Below are 17,192 nucleotides of genomic sequence, written 5' to 3'. Positions count from 1 at the left end.
AGCAGATAAACCCATGGCTGATTACTCCCGTGTGGGCCGTTAAGAAAGGGTCTACTTTATGTGTGTTTGTGAGGGCGCTGCACCACTCTCTGCAGGCAGCAGGAAAAAAGAGCTGAGTCAGCCGCCAACTGGTCCCCTGCACTCCTCTGTAGTCAGCCGTCCCCTCATCTCACACACTGTGCTTACACAGTGAGTGCACACACACACACACACACACACACACACACACACACACACACACACACACACACACACACACACACACACACACACTCACACACACTCACACATACTCACTCACACACACACACACACACACACACACACACACACACACACTCACACAGACAGGTTCTGGTGATGAGTTACTCATTGGTGTTGGCAGTCATCATAACGGTTGATGCTGTCCTCTCTCCCGGTGTGGCAGCGTGTCTTCGCTGGTTAGACCGCTCTCTCTGCTTGTTTCCTTACCGTTGGATTACGTAAACACCAACAGGGATGGATTTATGTTGAAAAACTTTTTACACAGAAACAGAGCCTAAAATATACCTTTATACAGGGTTTCTGCGGGTACTTAAAATTCAGTTTATCAAACTCTCAAGTTTAATATAGTGTGAAATGAAATAGGAACACAATGGCAATATGCTTTCAGTCTTTATTGTGTTTTGATCGGATCACAGCAGGGCAGTATTATGGGTTTTTAACAATCAATCAATTGAAATGAATCATTCACTGCTGTGTTACTGCAAATAAACAAGGGGTCGGCGGAATGTATTTATATTTGCTGGGTAGGATAATGCTCCGAAAACCAGATTACGTTTTTCAACCCTGGTCAGAATTAACTTGAGCGCATACATAAAACTCCACCGTAGATCTACATATAGACTTAGATTTGATTCTACTTCACTTTGCTTTCTTTGTGTTAAGACAAGTAGGGGCTTTAGAAATGAAAGTGTCTCAGCTAGAACACTCCCTGGAACAACAGAATTATCAGTATATCCCCAACATATTCCGTATACTGTTATACTTTCATACATTGCTTTTTTCTTTGTGTGTACTTTATATTTAGTTATTTTTATTTATACTCATTTTCCATTTTCTACCCATATGGTTACAAAATAAAAATGGGTATTAAGTTGCATTCATGTAGTTTTAGAAAGGTCTTAAAAAGTCTTGAATTTAACTTATTGAAACTGTTATTTTTGTAATTAAGGACATTTGGACTAAAACGTTCAATGTGCTGTTTCATATCTGTGAAGTCCTCGATGACCTAAAATTGTAGCACGACACAAAATAAGAACATATAAGATATTCTTTTTTTTTTTATATTTTCTTTTTTTATTGTTTCAAAAGAGACATTGTCATGACATCCATAGGTGGCACAAATGGGTTTACAAATCATGACAAAATAAACATGCAACAGGGGAAAACGGCACATTTTTCAAAAACAGGAGTTAGAAAAGAGGAAATAAAATAAAAGTGTCTCGTGCCAGCAATATAGACTGTCAAAGTCATTGCAGTTCAAATTGTTCCATGGTTTGTTTCTCTCCACTTTTAAGAGTTATGCATGACAGCAAACACAAAACAACTATACACATCCAGAGAGGGACAAGTACAAATAAAAAAGAAACTGAAATGCTCGTAGCAGTTTGGCTTAATATGCTAGAGAAAATACATTGCTGTAAAGTATTCAGACATTTATCAAATCAAAAGGGAATATAAAGTCTAAAGGGGTTCCTTCAAGTCATTAGCTTTACAAAATCAGGTCTAAGAGGTTTAACATATTGTGTCCATTTTTCCCAATGTTGTAGGAATATGCCCATCCTTAGGTTCAAAGAAAATGTGATCTTTTCCATCGAGTAAATCGTCATTGTTACATCTATCCAATTATTTATGGTAGGTACAACCTGCGTCGTCCAAAAGCTTCTTCATTTCCTCCAGACTTTGTTCTGTTGGGGAAGAAAAGGTCATCTGCTAAAGAACGTATCAGGTTAAAGTACTGAGGGCTGCTGGAATGGATTTAAGTTGAATAGAGCAATGGTGAATTTGGGTCACTACTCCCCAAAGCCCTGACATCACTATGCAGAGTGGTTATCAGACTGATGGAGAGCCATTGAGTTCAAACTGTCAGAAAATGTACCAAAGATCTATATGTGTTTAGGTAGGATTACACCCAAATATTTGAAAGATTCTGTTTTCCATTTCATAGGATATTCACTCCTGAGTTTTTCAGATGGATTCACATTGTATGTAAGGGATTCCGTTTTATTTATATTCCGTTTATAGCCAGATTATGGGCCAAGCTTTTTTAAGAAAGTCATTACTTCAGGCAAAGATATCTCAGGGTTTTTTAGGTACAAGAGAACATCGTCGAAGTAGCTCGCAATTTTATGTTCTACGCCATTAATTACAATACCCTTAACTTTGTCAGTCTGTCTAATATATTGGGCTAGTGGTTCTAAAAATAGAGCAAAAAGAAATAGAGACCAGGCGCAGCCCTGCCTCACACCTCTTTCCAGTGTGAGGGGTTTAGATAAGTGACCATTAATTTTGATTCTCGCTGTGAGGTTGTTGTAGATAGCCTTAACACTGTTTACTGCTACTTCATTGAAGCCACATTTTTCCAGAACTTTGAAAAGATATGGCCAGCTTTTCTGCATCCAAAAGTAGTATTACTGCCTCTTCCTTGTGTTGTTTTATATGATCCATAACATGTAAGGGGCGCCTTATATTATCTTGCGTTTGACGCATGTGTATAAAGCCAGTTTGATCATTGTGGATTAGACTAGGGAGATTTTTTTCCATCCTCTTGGCCATTATTAGGGATGCACCGATACATCGGTGAGCCATCGGCATCGGCCGATGTTAGCCCTATTTACCACCATCGGCACATCGGTAAAATAAGGTGACATCACCGATGGCAGTCGCCGATGTTTATGTTTTGCTACGTGACCGGGAGAAGTCGCATTAGCGTCGTTGTTTTTAAATCTGACGAACCAAATCTGAAGTCAGGGCATCATTTTGAAGGATTAGATCAGTGACTGTAGGTCTGCCGTAACTTTAAAGTCATTCTATCCTATCCTATCCTATCCTATCCTATCCTATCCTATCCTATCCTATCCTATCCTATCCTATCCTATCCTATCCTATCCTATCCTATCCTATCCTATCCTATCCTATCCTATCCTATCCTCTGTGAGGAGCTGCTGCTGCACGCTGCATGCTGCAGGACTTCTGCCCCGTGGACCCGGTGTCTGCAGGATCGGTAAATTAAATCCATTCTTCAGTGTTCTTGGGAGGCCGTCGCTTATATTTGTGACTTTGTTATACTTGCTGCTACTCCCGTTAACTTCCAGAAACTTACTATGGCTCGCTCAACCTCTCTCTCTCGCGCTAACACATGCACACACGTATCCCCCACTCTCTCTCTCTCTCTCTTAAAGGGATAGGCTGCCTTAGTCTGCATTGTTCTACCATTACAGTTTACATAGTATACATCAGCCATCTGCATCGGTATCGGCAAAAATGTTATTCTTAACATCGGTATCGGCATCGGCCGACATTTTTGCAATTGGTGCATCCCTAGTTAGTATGGATGTATATATATACGGTAATCAAAATAAGATATTAATTTGACTCAATTGTGGAATTGCATATGAGGTTGCAGCATCTTCACATATATGGGTTGCAGTATACAGATTGTTATACATGCTTGGATAAATATTAAATATATACAGCTCTAGAAAAAATTAAGAGACCTCTGCAAGTTGTTCTTAAATCTTTATATCTGCATGTATGGCAGCCATTCCAGAAAAAATGTTTTTAGTTTATTGAAACAAAAAAAAAAAAAGAATTTAACTCAAAGACATACCTATAAATAATCAAACAAGAGAAACTGATAATGCTGAAGCGATCTCTTAATTTTTCCGTGGCTGTATATATACAGATAAGATGACGTTAGGGCCAAATTTGTGATTTGTGTGGCATCAACTTTTTATTGCATATAAATAAAACATAGGAAACAAACAGACCAAGGGATAATAGAAAAAATATACACACAGTAATACAGAGTCCCAAAAGGGAAAGAAAGAGCTTATGTGATAAAAATATACAAATGCAGATGAGTGACACAGCATTTAGCATTACCCACTTTATAAAAGACACACAGCCACAGGAAATAAAGAACTTTGAGCTGCAGCACTACTTTATCACGGAGAGAGCTCTAAGGAGATGACATTCTGAAAAAAGGCAAGTGTGACGAAGAGAGAATGAGTTTTAACTTAGCAGCAGTCAATCCAGATAACACTACAGGACCGGCTGGTGGATAACACTACGGAACTCTTAAATCTGAGGCTGGATAACTTCTAATTATGGGCTTTCAGCTGCTGTTGGAAAAAGAATTACCAACATACATGAGAGAAACCCAGCTGAGTACTCTCCATCAATGTCATGGCCCTGCCCACATGTGGGTAAAAATATCTGCTGTCATTTGACTGGCTAAAATAAAAGTTAGGAATATGATGCTTTTTTACATCTACAACAAGCAAAATACATACATCAGCTAGACAACGTTACACATGTCAGTGATAACCGATGATGGACAAATGAACCAACTTTTCTGTCCTTTGGACAGGTTATTTGCTGTTTTAATAATCAATATTTCCCACAGACGTACACAAATTAACTTATTGTTGTTTGAAGTGCGATATACAACGTCGCAGCTTTTAAGCCGAATGAAACAAAAACCCTACCAAATGGATACTGGTTCCAGTCTTTAGGTGACTTTCCATTGCAATGAACACGTCCCATTTAAACCGATTAACAACACTAACTGCAGCAGTTAAATAAGTTCAATACAACAAGAATAATGCACTAAATATTACACTTAAATCTCAATGTAGCATGCTTGTTCTTTCATGTTTAGTCTGATAACATCTATACAAATAAGATGTGTGCTTCAAATCTTAAGTTGAATCTCAGGTTTAACCACCATTTTTTTCCGTAGTGTCCTTCTCAAGTCACAACTTCATATGGCAGCAAAATGAGTAGCACCTGCTCTTAATAATGCAGTAATGTGTTTTGCACTGTTGACATTTTTGCTGGAAGACTAAAAGTGTTGAATGCTGCAGCGACAGCTGAATTTATACATTCTCCCATTTAGCCTGAGCAGGCTCCTGTGAACCAACTGACATGAATGCAGGGATAAATTGCCTGTTTCTTGACTTTTAAAATTTAAAACGCTTGATGGATTTAAGTAAGTGTCTAGTTTTCCAATCAGACAGCCATGCTTAATATCAGCTCCAGACGCTACCAGATGTCTACATGTTTGCATGACAGCAGTGGATTAATTGTACCTTTAACGCTGTGCTGTCGACTCAGAGTGAAACTCTTATTATCACTCACAGCTTATGTAAAAGCTGTTTAAGCAGCAGAATGAGTTCAGTATCACATTACAGAGCAAAAAAGCCCCATCGAGGCCCTGAGCGCAATGTGCCGCAGGAAAAAAGAGCCGGGAAGTGGAAGGAAATAGAGACAGACATAGAGGCTGCGATGAGGCTTGATGTGAGTTACATAACCCCATGAATTAGATATGATGACCATGAGAGAGCGCTGGCGTTTAGAAAGGGATTAAAGGCTCCTTGCTGCCCTCTCCAGGACCTCGGGCTGGGAATTTAGAGGTGTATGTGCATGGAGAAGACAACCTGAGGAGAATGATAATGAGAGCGTGGCGGAGTGGGAAAGGGAAAGCCATGACCTAGGCTCTGTACAATTTAAATGGCAAAAAGGTTTGTGTTCCTCAGGTTGTTCTGAAAATGTATTATAACGTATGTTGTTTGTGTGTCTCCACTCTACAGGCAAGCATGGGACCTGGCCGTGGACATCTGCCTCTCTCAGCTGCCCACCATCATCGAGGAGGGCACCGCCTTCAGAGTAAGTGTATGTGTGAGAGAAGAAACCAAGCCTGCAGACACACACACACACACACTCGACTTATTCTAATATATATATATATATGTATATATATATGGACAGGACGAAATAGTTAATATCTAACCAAATAATCTCAATATATATGGACATGACCTGTCATTTCCTTTATTGTACACTATATGATCATGACCTAGATATTTTGTACGTTATCATAGAATATATGAACATAAACTAAGTATTTCTCATGTTGTCAATTTATTGTATGAAATATGGACTTGACTAAGGTATATTTTGCCTTACCCACTTAACGCGTGCTCTATATTGACAAATCCATCTATAATACTAACGTTTTCTACATATTTGGATCATTTTTGGACACTACCTTTGAAAATATTATCGACTGACCGTATAATGTATGGACATGACTTCGATAATTCTTACTTAATCTACCTACAGTACGACATGTGGACAAGAACTAGATCATTTGTGTGTTTGCCGTTGTATTGTGCAATATATAGAAACCTTCCATCGTTTTAATGTTATCAAGTTATTGTTCAATATATGAACATGACTTAAATACTTCTTACGTTGTCGAGTTATAGTATGATCTATGGATATGACTTGCGTAATCAACATAACATATGATATATTGCCACATCCTTTGATCAATTTACCGTACAGTATATAATAATTCCTACATTATCGATGAGCCAGATTTTTTAACCTTATTGTATGATATATGGACACGACCTTTGATACATTTTGCATTATCAACTCATCTTACAATATGTGGATGTGGTAAGTTGTTGTGTCTGATGTCAGAATACACCATTTCATGACCATTATCACTCTTAAGATTATGCAGAAATTGCATATCCATGACAAAGCCTGAAAGTCCACAATTTATTTAGGCTATTTTAATATATTGACAAGTTGTTATTACAACATGTGAATATTCTTAAGAATTCAATGTTCATCGCTTTTGGAAAGGATCTTCCCAATATTATGCTAGCATTATCATACCAAAGCAATGAAAAGGTCATGAATTGAGGCAGTTTATCACATTTGGGACAATGTGTTGTTCAACAGAAGTGGTTAACCTGACAGGCCTACAGTTCCTGCAGAGTTTTGCAGCTTCTCGTAAAAAGGTGGAAAGATGCTCCATCTGTGTAGGTTACTGCTCATCTGGCATTGATGTATGGCTCTTATCTGGGATCTGTCCACCACGGATGCCTGTAAACATCCACAGCTCTGCACTACCATCTATTCATCACACACACACACACACACACACACACACACACACACACACACACACACACACACACACACACACACACACACACACACACACACACACACACACACACACACACACACACACACACACACACACACACACACAATGTCATTCCCAGTGGATATCATTGTAAAACGTCAGGTCTAATAATTCCATGTGAGTGTCAAATAAGAAACAGTTGCTGCACTTTGAGCCGCTTTATGTTCTATTTACTGACATGGTGGGGGACTGTGATGGAGATACGGAGTGTGATGGAAACAAGCTGCACGAGGCTGATTGAAATGATGATGACTTAAGATATCTGAGTCAACTCACAGACACACACTCAACTGGTTTGATGGACGCAGCAGAGAGCAGCTGCTTTGTCTGCAAAAAAAGTCTGAGAGCAGAGAAAATGGTCTATTTTCTCCAATGTTAGCACTTTCAACCGGGACTTTTTATTATTGTCTCTCTTTCCACCTGGTGGTCGGAGGTGGGCGTCTTTTCCATCGCTCCCCTGGGAACAGTTTTCCCATCCTCGATCCTCCTCTCCATTCTCCCGCACTCGGGCCGAAAACACTTACCGGCCCAGTAATTGAGCCTCCGAGGCCCGCTAAAGGAAATCTTCCCCCTCCGTCTTGCTCCCTCTTTCAGGAGCCTTTAATCCTCCTCTGATGTGCTTCAGCTGTTTACTTCATGTTCCTGCTCTCTCACACTGCTGCATGTCCAGCTACAGAAAAGATAAAGAAGATTTGACATAATTAGTTGTATGTTCTACTCCCCAGTTTATTCTCTGGTAGGCCCCTCCCCCTCGGTTAATGTTGTCAGGCATGTTTAGCTTTTAGCTTGTTGGTTTCAAGGTTATCAGTGAAAGACACTGCAGAGAAAAATAATTACAGTTACCTTGAGTAATAAGTCTGAAATAACACCAAGAAGTGTGTGTTTCTCTACATGTATGTAATACAGTAGCTTGCTGTTCTTCTTAATGTTTTGCTATCATTAGTCATTATTATTGTCGAGGCTTTTGGTAGTAAAACAGAGATAATCATCACTTCCTGCTTTTATTCTTTGTTAAAGAAATACAAAATGTTCCTGCTGTTCTCTTAAACATTGCTTCCATCCTGTAATTTGCTAAATGGTGTTTGTACTGTGAATTAATATTGATAATCCTTCTGTGTGTTAATTCCTGAGTGGATAAACCTAAATGTCTCTCGGGCCTGATTGTTGAATTCATTCTCCCCGTGTTATTGTCTCTAAACTGTCCCCTCCAAGAGCAGAAAAAGAGCTAAACCTCCTTTAAAAGGACCTTTTCACCCATTTAGACCATAAATGTGTAAATAATAAATCTTATTAACAATCAGTTGATTGTTCCACGTCCGTAGTTGCTTTTTAGAAAAGCGGCCTGCTACATACATAACATTGATAGGTTTGGGCTTGCTGCCCTTCTGTTGCTCAGAAAAATAAATAGTACACAAAGCAGCCCTGTTTAACTAGCATTTGGTGTGATCTTTTTTAAACAATCACCAATAATGTTTGACACAATTTTTAACTTTGTGTGTAGAATAACTCTCAAGTAGCAATATCTAGGTTCATTTGTGGACGTTGTGAATCTACTCAGAATCTGAAGATTAGAATCTCGATTCTGACATGAACAGATTTTCTCCCACTGTTCCTAGCTTCTTGGGTCTCAATGCAGTCTGAAAGAGAGCCTACAGGCAGGACTCAGGGCTGAAATAACCACCTCCAACTACTCTGCATTATTTTGGGTAAATACAACTCCTGTTTCCTAGTAAAAAAGGACTTAGAAGCAACTCCAAGTATCATCTAAATTGAATTTAGAAAAGTCAAAAATAGCTTGTTTTGTCACAAAATATATTTTGTATCTGCAGATAACTCATGAAACTATCAGCCATTTTTAACTGTTCAATCCTCTGTTGTAGACGTTTGGTCAGAACAAGCTGTCTTGTTCTTTGCTTTTTTGGGATTTTCTTTCAATGTATTTCTCAGCTTGAAAGGATGCAGGAAAACTCAAATCCTTTATTTGTCTTTTCAGGTTGATAACCCCTTGAAAATAACAATGTAGACATTAGCCACAGCACAGATGATATTGATATTTTCATGTAGTTAACTGGATTTTTACTTTACGTATCACTTATGGAGGCCAACAGGTGCAAATGCGTTACAACAACCCAAAACATTTCCATTAAGAGAAACACCCTGCAGTTTCAGAAATGTGCCAACGCACATGGAAATGTGTTGGCAGAGTGAGTGTGTTTCATAGTTGTAAGTGTTTTGTCAGTTTACTTGAAATGACTGTTAGCTAGTTAGCTTACAGCAGTTCTGCATTAATATGGAAATGAATCTTGCAGTCACATTGTTAAAATTAGCCGATTAAACGTACAATTTAGGAACGTTTCTAAAAACAGTGGCAGTGCTCCGGATCCAGCTGTGTGCGTCACTTTTTAGTGTCCCCATGATGTGTTTTGGAACATTTGTGTTTTAATATTTGCATTGTTTTTGAAACTGGAGCGCATTTTTCCTAGTGTAAGTGTTTTGGGACGGTGTAGTGAGTTGATTTTCAACACAAAAATCTAAATAAATAACTAGTAATTATCATTAATTCCATTTAAAATAATCTGTAATGTATTTAATAAATGAGAATCTTTGTTGAATTAAGATTCAGAAACATTTCAAAACTATCTGTAAAGCAAAAAAAGAAAACATCTAAATTGGAAATACATTAAAAAATATATATTTATTTTTATTTAAAGTTTTCTCTTAACACTCATCAGTCCTGTATCTACAGTAGTGGGATGTTTTAAATATTACATTATTTTTGAAATAATCCATCTCTTTATAGCAGCGTATCTACTTTCAGGTTCATTTAATTATCAGTAGGAATTATGTGGATGTGATATCTGTGATGCAATGAGAAACTGCTTTTTAGTGAAGCATGGAGCTCTCTGAACTGAATGAAGATGCTAATAAAGCACCAGGTCCCAGTTAAAGATGCACCATTATACCTTCACACTATAGGGGAGCACAGTCTTTAAGCTTGGCCTTCCACCACACACCAATTTTTCATGTATCAGTGACTGTGTACGGAGTTATTAAGCTTTGATTATGCACAAATTAATTTAGCCATCCAGTCGTGGAGCGTTGATATTTCCCCTCTCTACATCCATCAGCATTCTACACAGGGCCTTCCTAATTCCCACTGCAATATTAACACTCGGTGATCAAAAACTCTGCAGCCGGCGACCGATCAATCAGGCAAACTGCCAACAGAGAGGGGGGGGGAGATGATAGACCAGGATTTATGTTGTTACTGCAGTGCAGTGTCACTGCTGAGCTCCTTGTGTCAGAGATCTTATGAAATGATGAGTTAGTCACTGCAGACTGGCTCATTACCATGTGTGAGGGAGGGAGAAACAAAGGGTAGTGATATAGTGGTGATAAACTGTGTGTGTGTGTGTGTGTGTGTGTGTGTGTGTGTGTGTGTGTGTGTGTGTGTGTGTGTGTGTGTGTGTGTGTGTGTGTGTGTGTGTGTGTGTGTGTGTGTGTGTGTGTGTGTGTGTGTGTGTGTGTGTGTGTGTGTGTGTGTGTGTGTGTGTGTCCGTGTCCACAGCACAGTCCCTTCTTTGCGGAGCAGCTGACGGCGTTCCAGGTGTGGCTGACGATGGGAGTGGAGAACAGAAACCCTCCTGAGCAGCTCCCCATCGTACTGCAGGTACGCACGCACGCACACACACTCGCATCTCAAGTCTTTTTCTCCCCTTAAATATGTTTTTTCAACTCCAGTTTCCTTCAAACCTTTCAAGTACAAAGCATGCTTTGATATTATGCAGACAGAAGTCATGCTTATGCCGGGATTACACAAATATTATTCTCAAATTCAAAATGCAAGCTTGAAAACTGCATCCTGAGAAATGTGTTTTTTTTTTATGTGAACCTGAATAGGGCCCCTTTTAAGATTGCGCAACATAGGGCAGCTGTATAGATACTCTGGTATAGCTGGTAGCCCATACTGTGTACTGGGGCTCACGCCAAGTCTCACCTGGAACCTTTTACGTGTGACATCCACTCTGTTGTCTCCCCCTTTCAACTCCCCACTAAAGGCACTGAAAAGATAACCTTATGCAGATTTAGACCGTAAGGGCAGAGTCATCTCAAAGCTCCTCCACACTCCCTGATGTAACGGATGGACACACAAACAGGTTATATCTCTTTGAGTTGCACAAGAATAAAGTGAAAAGACTAGGGTAATGTCTGAAGATTTATTTTGTGTATCTCTTTATGCCTATCTACAGATTAGAAAAAGATTAGTGCAGTTGTTAGGAAGTTAGAATGGCACGGGTTCCATCGACATTTTTATTTAAAAAAATAAGATCTGTGGCAAACACATTCATGTTACTTAAATGCTCTGATCAGCAGAATAATCTCCACATTAACACCACTTTTATAATAGTTGAAGCATAAATGCAATCGCCAGAAGTGTAAAGCTAATGTCAGGCTATATATACACTACATCATGGTCACATGACTTTATTTCAGCATCTCTAAGCTAAAGGCAGCTAACGTTCGCCGTGATAACTTTAAATGTTCTCATTTAGCCACTTTTTAGCATCCGCCGCTTGCATTAAAGCTTCAGACACTTAATAGTACTGACATTTTTTGTGTCATAAAACACAAAAAATGTCTTTGAGACGAGACAAAGTGCTAAAATGCTAACTTAATTCTGGGTTAAGGATCCCTGCAGCAGTCTATTAACACTCGATCTGCCAATTCACCAATAAATTACTTGTGTAACCAATACTTATCTTAGAAAATCATGAATTCAAGAAGCAGAAAAAGCCTCCAATGTTGCAGATTTAATGTTTGAATAGGGCTTGAATGTCCTTTTACACACAAGCCAATGAGAAACACACATCACCTGCAGAGAGTCTACCACTGGCTTTGAAAATACCCATTACTTCAATACTTTCAACTCTTACCGCGCTCCTCCCTCCCTTTTATTTATCTCCACCCCCCCTCCTTCCATACAAAAAACTGCATGAGAAATGCACTGCAAAATTCCATCTTTAAATTGACCTCTGCTCTGTTTGCTGGACAGTTATCTTCATTACAACCCTGCAACAAAAGTCAGTGACAAGAGCGGTTTCTGCTGTGCTCCCTGTGGGGGGGTAACATTACTTCGGGAAGCTTTAATTAGGCTGGAATCTGGCTGAAGAACCCTGCTCAGTGTGCGTCAGCTGTTGAGTTACAGCAGCTGGATGTTCCCCCTCCCCCCTCCTCCAGCACCGACCCGCGGGGCTGTACAGTTGTGCTCTTGTATTATATCACAGCGTAGTGGTGCTGCGCTGCTGTCCGCGTTGAATGGTAATTTCCTGCTGAATCAGCACAATGCGAGCCGCAGCACGTCCATACAGCAGTTCTGTCGGGAGCCGTTAACAGGCGAGGAAAAGGCAGAGTGATTGGTGTGTGTGTATGTGTGTGTGTGTGTGTGTGTGCGTGTGCGTGTGTGTGTATATAAAAAGACAAATGGTGTAAAGCAGCCATTAAAGGGAGCCCATTATTCTGTTGGGGGTTTTCCCTTTCCTGTAGTGTGTTATATAGGTTTTTGTACATGTAAGGCTAAATCCCCCCCCCTGAAACACCTCCATTGGACATCTTTGTTCATTCAGTAACATAAGGGCATCACGATGTAACATTTGAACTTCTATTGGCTTGTGCTCCAACACATTGTAAATGATATTCTAAGGGCCGGGACATCTCTAAAGGGTTGACTTATCCGAACACAACCAGCCAGCTAACCAATCAGAGCAGACTGGGCTCTGGTTTCAGACAGAGAGTAAAAAGAGGTGCTGCAGCACAGGCAGTATGGGAAAAATAAAGAGCTTTTTGAACATTAAAGCATGGAGACATGTCACAGGAGAGACACTAAATACTGATGTGAACCTGAATAGGGCCCCTTTTAAGATTGCGCAACATAGGGCAGCTGTATAGATACTCTGGTATAGCTGGTAGCCCATACTGTGTACTGGGGCTCACGCCAAGTCCCACCTGGAACCTTTTACGTGTGACATCCACTCTGTTGTCTCCCCCTTTCAACTCCCCACTAAAGGCACTGAAAAGATAACATTATGCAGATTTAGACCGTAAGGGCAGAGTCATCTCAAAGCTCCTCCACACTCCCTGATGTAACGGATGGACACACTAACAGGTTATATCTCTTTGAGTTGCACAAGAATAAAGTGAAAAGACTAGGGTAATGTCTGAAGATTTACCATCTGGTGCCAAAATATAATCTGGCTCCGTATGAAGAGATGCAATGAGCGACAAGAAACTGGGCAACAGAGAGGGCTCCATCAATAATGCTGTTTAATGAAATGAGCAAAGGGAAGACAACAGAGCATAGGGATGAGAGATACGACGCTGGGTTGTCTTGACAACAGCCATTTCATCCATGAAGGATTAACAAATTCTGCAAAGGGATTACATTGCCTCGTTGTGTTGTGTTGTCACGGTTACTGCAGCTCATTCACACACGATTGGCATCAGGCATGAGTGATGTCACACATAATCAGATGACGCGTGCGTCTCGTAGCTCGTGCACTCAGCATGATCATGCAAAGTGCTTACTCATCGCGCTAAAGTTGTTACGCAAATAAAGAGGAGACAATAATGCGCATGCACACAAACTTGTACTTCTATTGTAATAACAGCATTGTTCAGGGGGTTTTTAATCCTTGCTTTGATGGAATGTACATGCATGTTTCCATGTCATTTTAATCATGTAGATACAATGTGTGTCACTGTGAAATAATATTCACTGAAATCTAAACCAAAGACATATTCTGCTCATGTTCAGGTTCATATCAGTATTTAGTGTCTCTACTGTCTTCATGCTTTAATGTTAAAAAAGCTCTTTTCACCCTCTGATTGAGAGATTGTAGCCTTTACAGACCATTTACGTGCACAAAAGCCTATATAACACACTTGCAGGAAGGGAGAACTAAAAAAATAATATTTCACGAGCAAAGCCAAAATGATGTCAGCAATAAGTATGGTGTGCGACAGTGGACTTCAGTTATCTCTTCTAGCGTCCTCTCCAACTGTTCCTGAACAGTCCTTCTGTTATTCTGGGGTTGAAGGTCAATATAATGCATTGAACCTTCTTGGTTGGAGTACCGATACACATATGAATGCCTCTTTGAGATCATGGGCACAACAAAAGAATGTCTGCAGACACAGGCAGCATTCTCTAGGGGAAGGCCACTTGTTTAAGTTGACAAATACCTCTGAAATAAGAAAATGCAGCTATCTGCTGATGAGCTTAGTGAACTAAATCTTTTTGTTTGAGTTTAATTTTGTGATTAGTTGTAGAAATGTATTTAGTTGATGCATTTTCTAAAATAAGTGAACAGCTGACAGTGAGCAGATCTATTGAAGCAAACCGACAATGCATAGAGTAAAATAACTTTATAATAAATACACGTTAGTTTAAGTTCAGCCATTTGATTTAATATTTTCAAAGGAAAAAAGCAATATAAAGAGACATCTGCCTCATCCACCCTGCTCTCTGAATATCTGTCATTAAAATGCCCATATCTGTTGTAAAATCGTTTGTTGATTTGTATTCGGCAAGATAATAAATAGCATAGCAATTAATAACAAAAAACAAACATTAATCATCTAAATATTTGTACTCTGGTATCGAAAAATCCTCCGTTTATATACAGAGATGTCAGGAAATATGAGATTTAAAATTTTAAAAAGTGATCCCTGGATGAAGAGAGCTTGTCTGCTTTCCTTATTGTTATAGACCACAGATCTAATTCTAAGACACTTAAACACACACCCACACACACTTACATGTCCGTGTTCCCATGCTGTTCCTTGGAGATGGAGGCAACCCCGGGCCGGTCTTCCCCCAGCCTCCTCCTGCTCGCGTGGTCACGCTCTGCAGGGTGAAGTCACGGTGTGCTAAGAATACCTTGTGTTGGTGGAAGTGTGTGTGCGTGGAGACGTGGGTTCCTCCATATGCTTGTTCCCACACACAGTGGGGACAAGGGTGTGGACCGGTGTCGTGCCCTCACACAGACTTTGTGCACACACACACACACACACACACACACACACACACACACACACACACACACACGTATAATATACATTTTTAGCACAGACCATATGTCTCCTTTAAATATTATCCTTTGCCAAAACTGCTACGTCGTGATTGCATTTGGCTTCAGTGCTACACACCTTAATTATAACGTGTGTACACACACACACACACACACACACACACACACACAAAGACACACACCTTTATCTCCTTAAGCAGCCAAGTGAAAAACAGCCAAGCCACACGCCTACACTTAGCTCTCAAAGAAAACAAGGCGGCCTGCTGCCAGTGTCTTAGCAGCAGCGGTGAGAGCCACCTGCTTCACTCCACGCTCTCTGCAGTTCCTCCCACTGTCCTTCCTCTTCCTTCCTTTAAACAGGCTTCCTCTCGGTTTGGAGGCAGCTCAGTTGACCTCAGACCTCTGCTCTCTTTCAGGTCCTCCTCAGTCAGGTGCATCGGCTACGAGCTCTGGACCTGCTCGGACGCTTCCTGGATCTGGGTCCCTGGGCCGTCAGTCTGGTACGTTAATGTGGACTACATGCTCACAGAGAGGCTGAGCATGCAATGAAGCCATGCCCTTTACCATTTTTGTAATATATATATATAATTAAACACACAATGTAAGAGGAAATTCTATCTATATACTCTTTGTCTTTAGTTAATAATGAAGGCCAATCATCAAATAAATTCAAAATTGATTTATATGTACAAAAGAATGTTTTTTGATGAAAGTCTCGCTCACAAAAACTAAATCTCTTAAAAAAGGAACATCCACACTTTGGATAACAGCACACAATCATCTAAGTTAATAACATATTCAGCACAACATGCTGTGTTTTGGTTCGGCAGCAACAACCTTGGCTGATAATTGAAGCCTTCTAAATGGAGTCAAAGGGTTCTGCTGTAACAACACTGGAATTTCCAATTTCAAAACAGTACCTTGAAAAATGTCTGTTACCTTTTCTATATCAATGGGAAAATCATACCACATTGAGATTATGAAATGTTTGAAATGTATTAAGAAGTAATACAGTGGGGCAAAAAAGTATTTAGTCAGCCACCAATTGTGCAAGTTCTCCCATTTAAAAAGATGAGAGAGGCCTGTCATTTTTATCATAGGTACACTTCAACTATGAGAGACAGAATGGGGGAAACAATCCAGGAAATCACATTGTAGGATTTTTAATGAATTAATTATAAATTCCTCGGTAAAATAAGTATTTGGTCACCTACAAACAAGCAAGATTTCTGGCTCTCACAGACCTGTAAGTTCTTCTTTAAGAGGCTCCTCTGTCCTCCACTCGTTACCTGTATTAATGGCACCTTTTTGAACTCGTTATCAGTATAAAAGACACCTGTCCACAACCTCAAACAGTCATACTCCAAACTCCACTATGGCCAAGACCAAAGAGCTGTCAAAGGAGACCAGAGACACAATTGTAGACCTGCACCAGGCTGGGAAAACTGAATCTGCAATAGGTAAGGAGCTTGGTGTGAAGAAATCAACTGTGGGAGCAATTATTAGAAAATGGAAGACATACAAGACCACTGCTAATCTCCCTCGATCTGGGGCTCCACGCAAGATCTCACCCCGTGGGGTCAAAATGATCACAAGAACGGTGAGCAAAAATCCCAGACCCACACGGGGGGACCTAGTGAATGACCTGCAGAGAGCTGGGACCAAAGTAACAGAGGCTACCATCAGTAACACACTACGCCGCCAGGGACTTAAATCCTGCAGTTCCAGACGTGTCCCCCTGCTTAAGCCAGTACATGTCCAGGCCCGTCTGAAGTTTGCTAGAGGGCATTTGGATGATCCAGAAGAGGATTGGGAGAATGTCATATGGTCAGATG

At 40.1% G+C, this 17,192-nt stretch overlaps 1 protein-coding gene across 2 annotated transcripts in view; it reads left to right on the top strand.

Moving 5' to 3' along the window:
* The window catches only part of rptor (regulatory associated protein of MTOR, complex 1), a 224,229-nt gene that overhangs the window by 129,242 nt on the left and 77,795 nt on the right, over positions 1–17,192 (top strand). The window contains exons 11-14 of one of the 2 annotated variants that reach the window (XM_063884304.1): positions 5,856–5,931; positions 8,887–8,976; positions 10,839–10,940; positions 15,774–15,857. In XM_063884304.1, coding sequence (XP_063740374.1) covers positions 5,856–5,931; positions 8,887–8,976; positions 10,839–10,940; positions 15,774–15,857 — 352 coding nt within the window. The remainder of the gene's footprint in view (positions 1–5,855; positions 5,932–8,886; positions 8,977–10,838; positions 10,941–15,773; positions 15,858–17,192) is intronic. The other variant, XM_063884305.1, reaches the window with a different exon arrangement.

Source organism: Eleginops maclovinus, chromosome 5 (assembly GCF_036324505.1).
Source record: "Eleginops maclovinus isolate JMC-PN-2008 ecotype Puerto Natales chromosome 5, JC_Emac_rtc_rv5, whole genome shotgun sequence".
Classification (NCBI taxonomy): domain Eukaryota; kingdom Metazoa; phylum Chordata; class Actinopteri; order Perciformes; family Eleginopidae; genus Eleginops; species Eleginops maclovinus.
The sequence above is the reverse complement of the archived record's forward strand: the minus strand, read 5'-3'. Positions and strand labels throughout refer to the sequence as shown.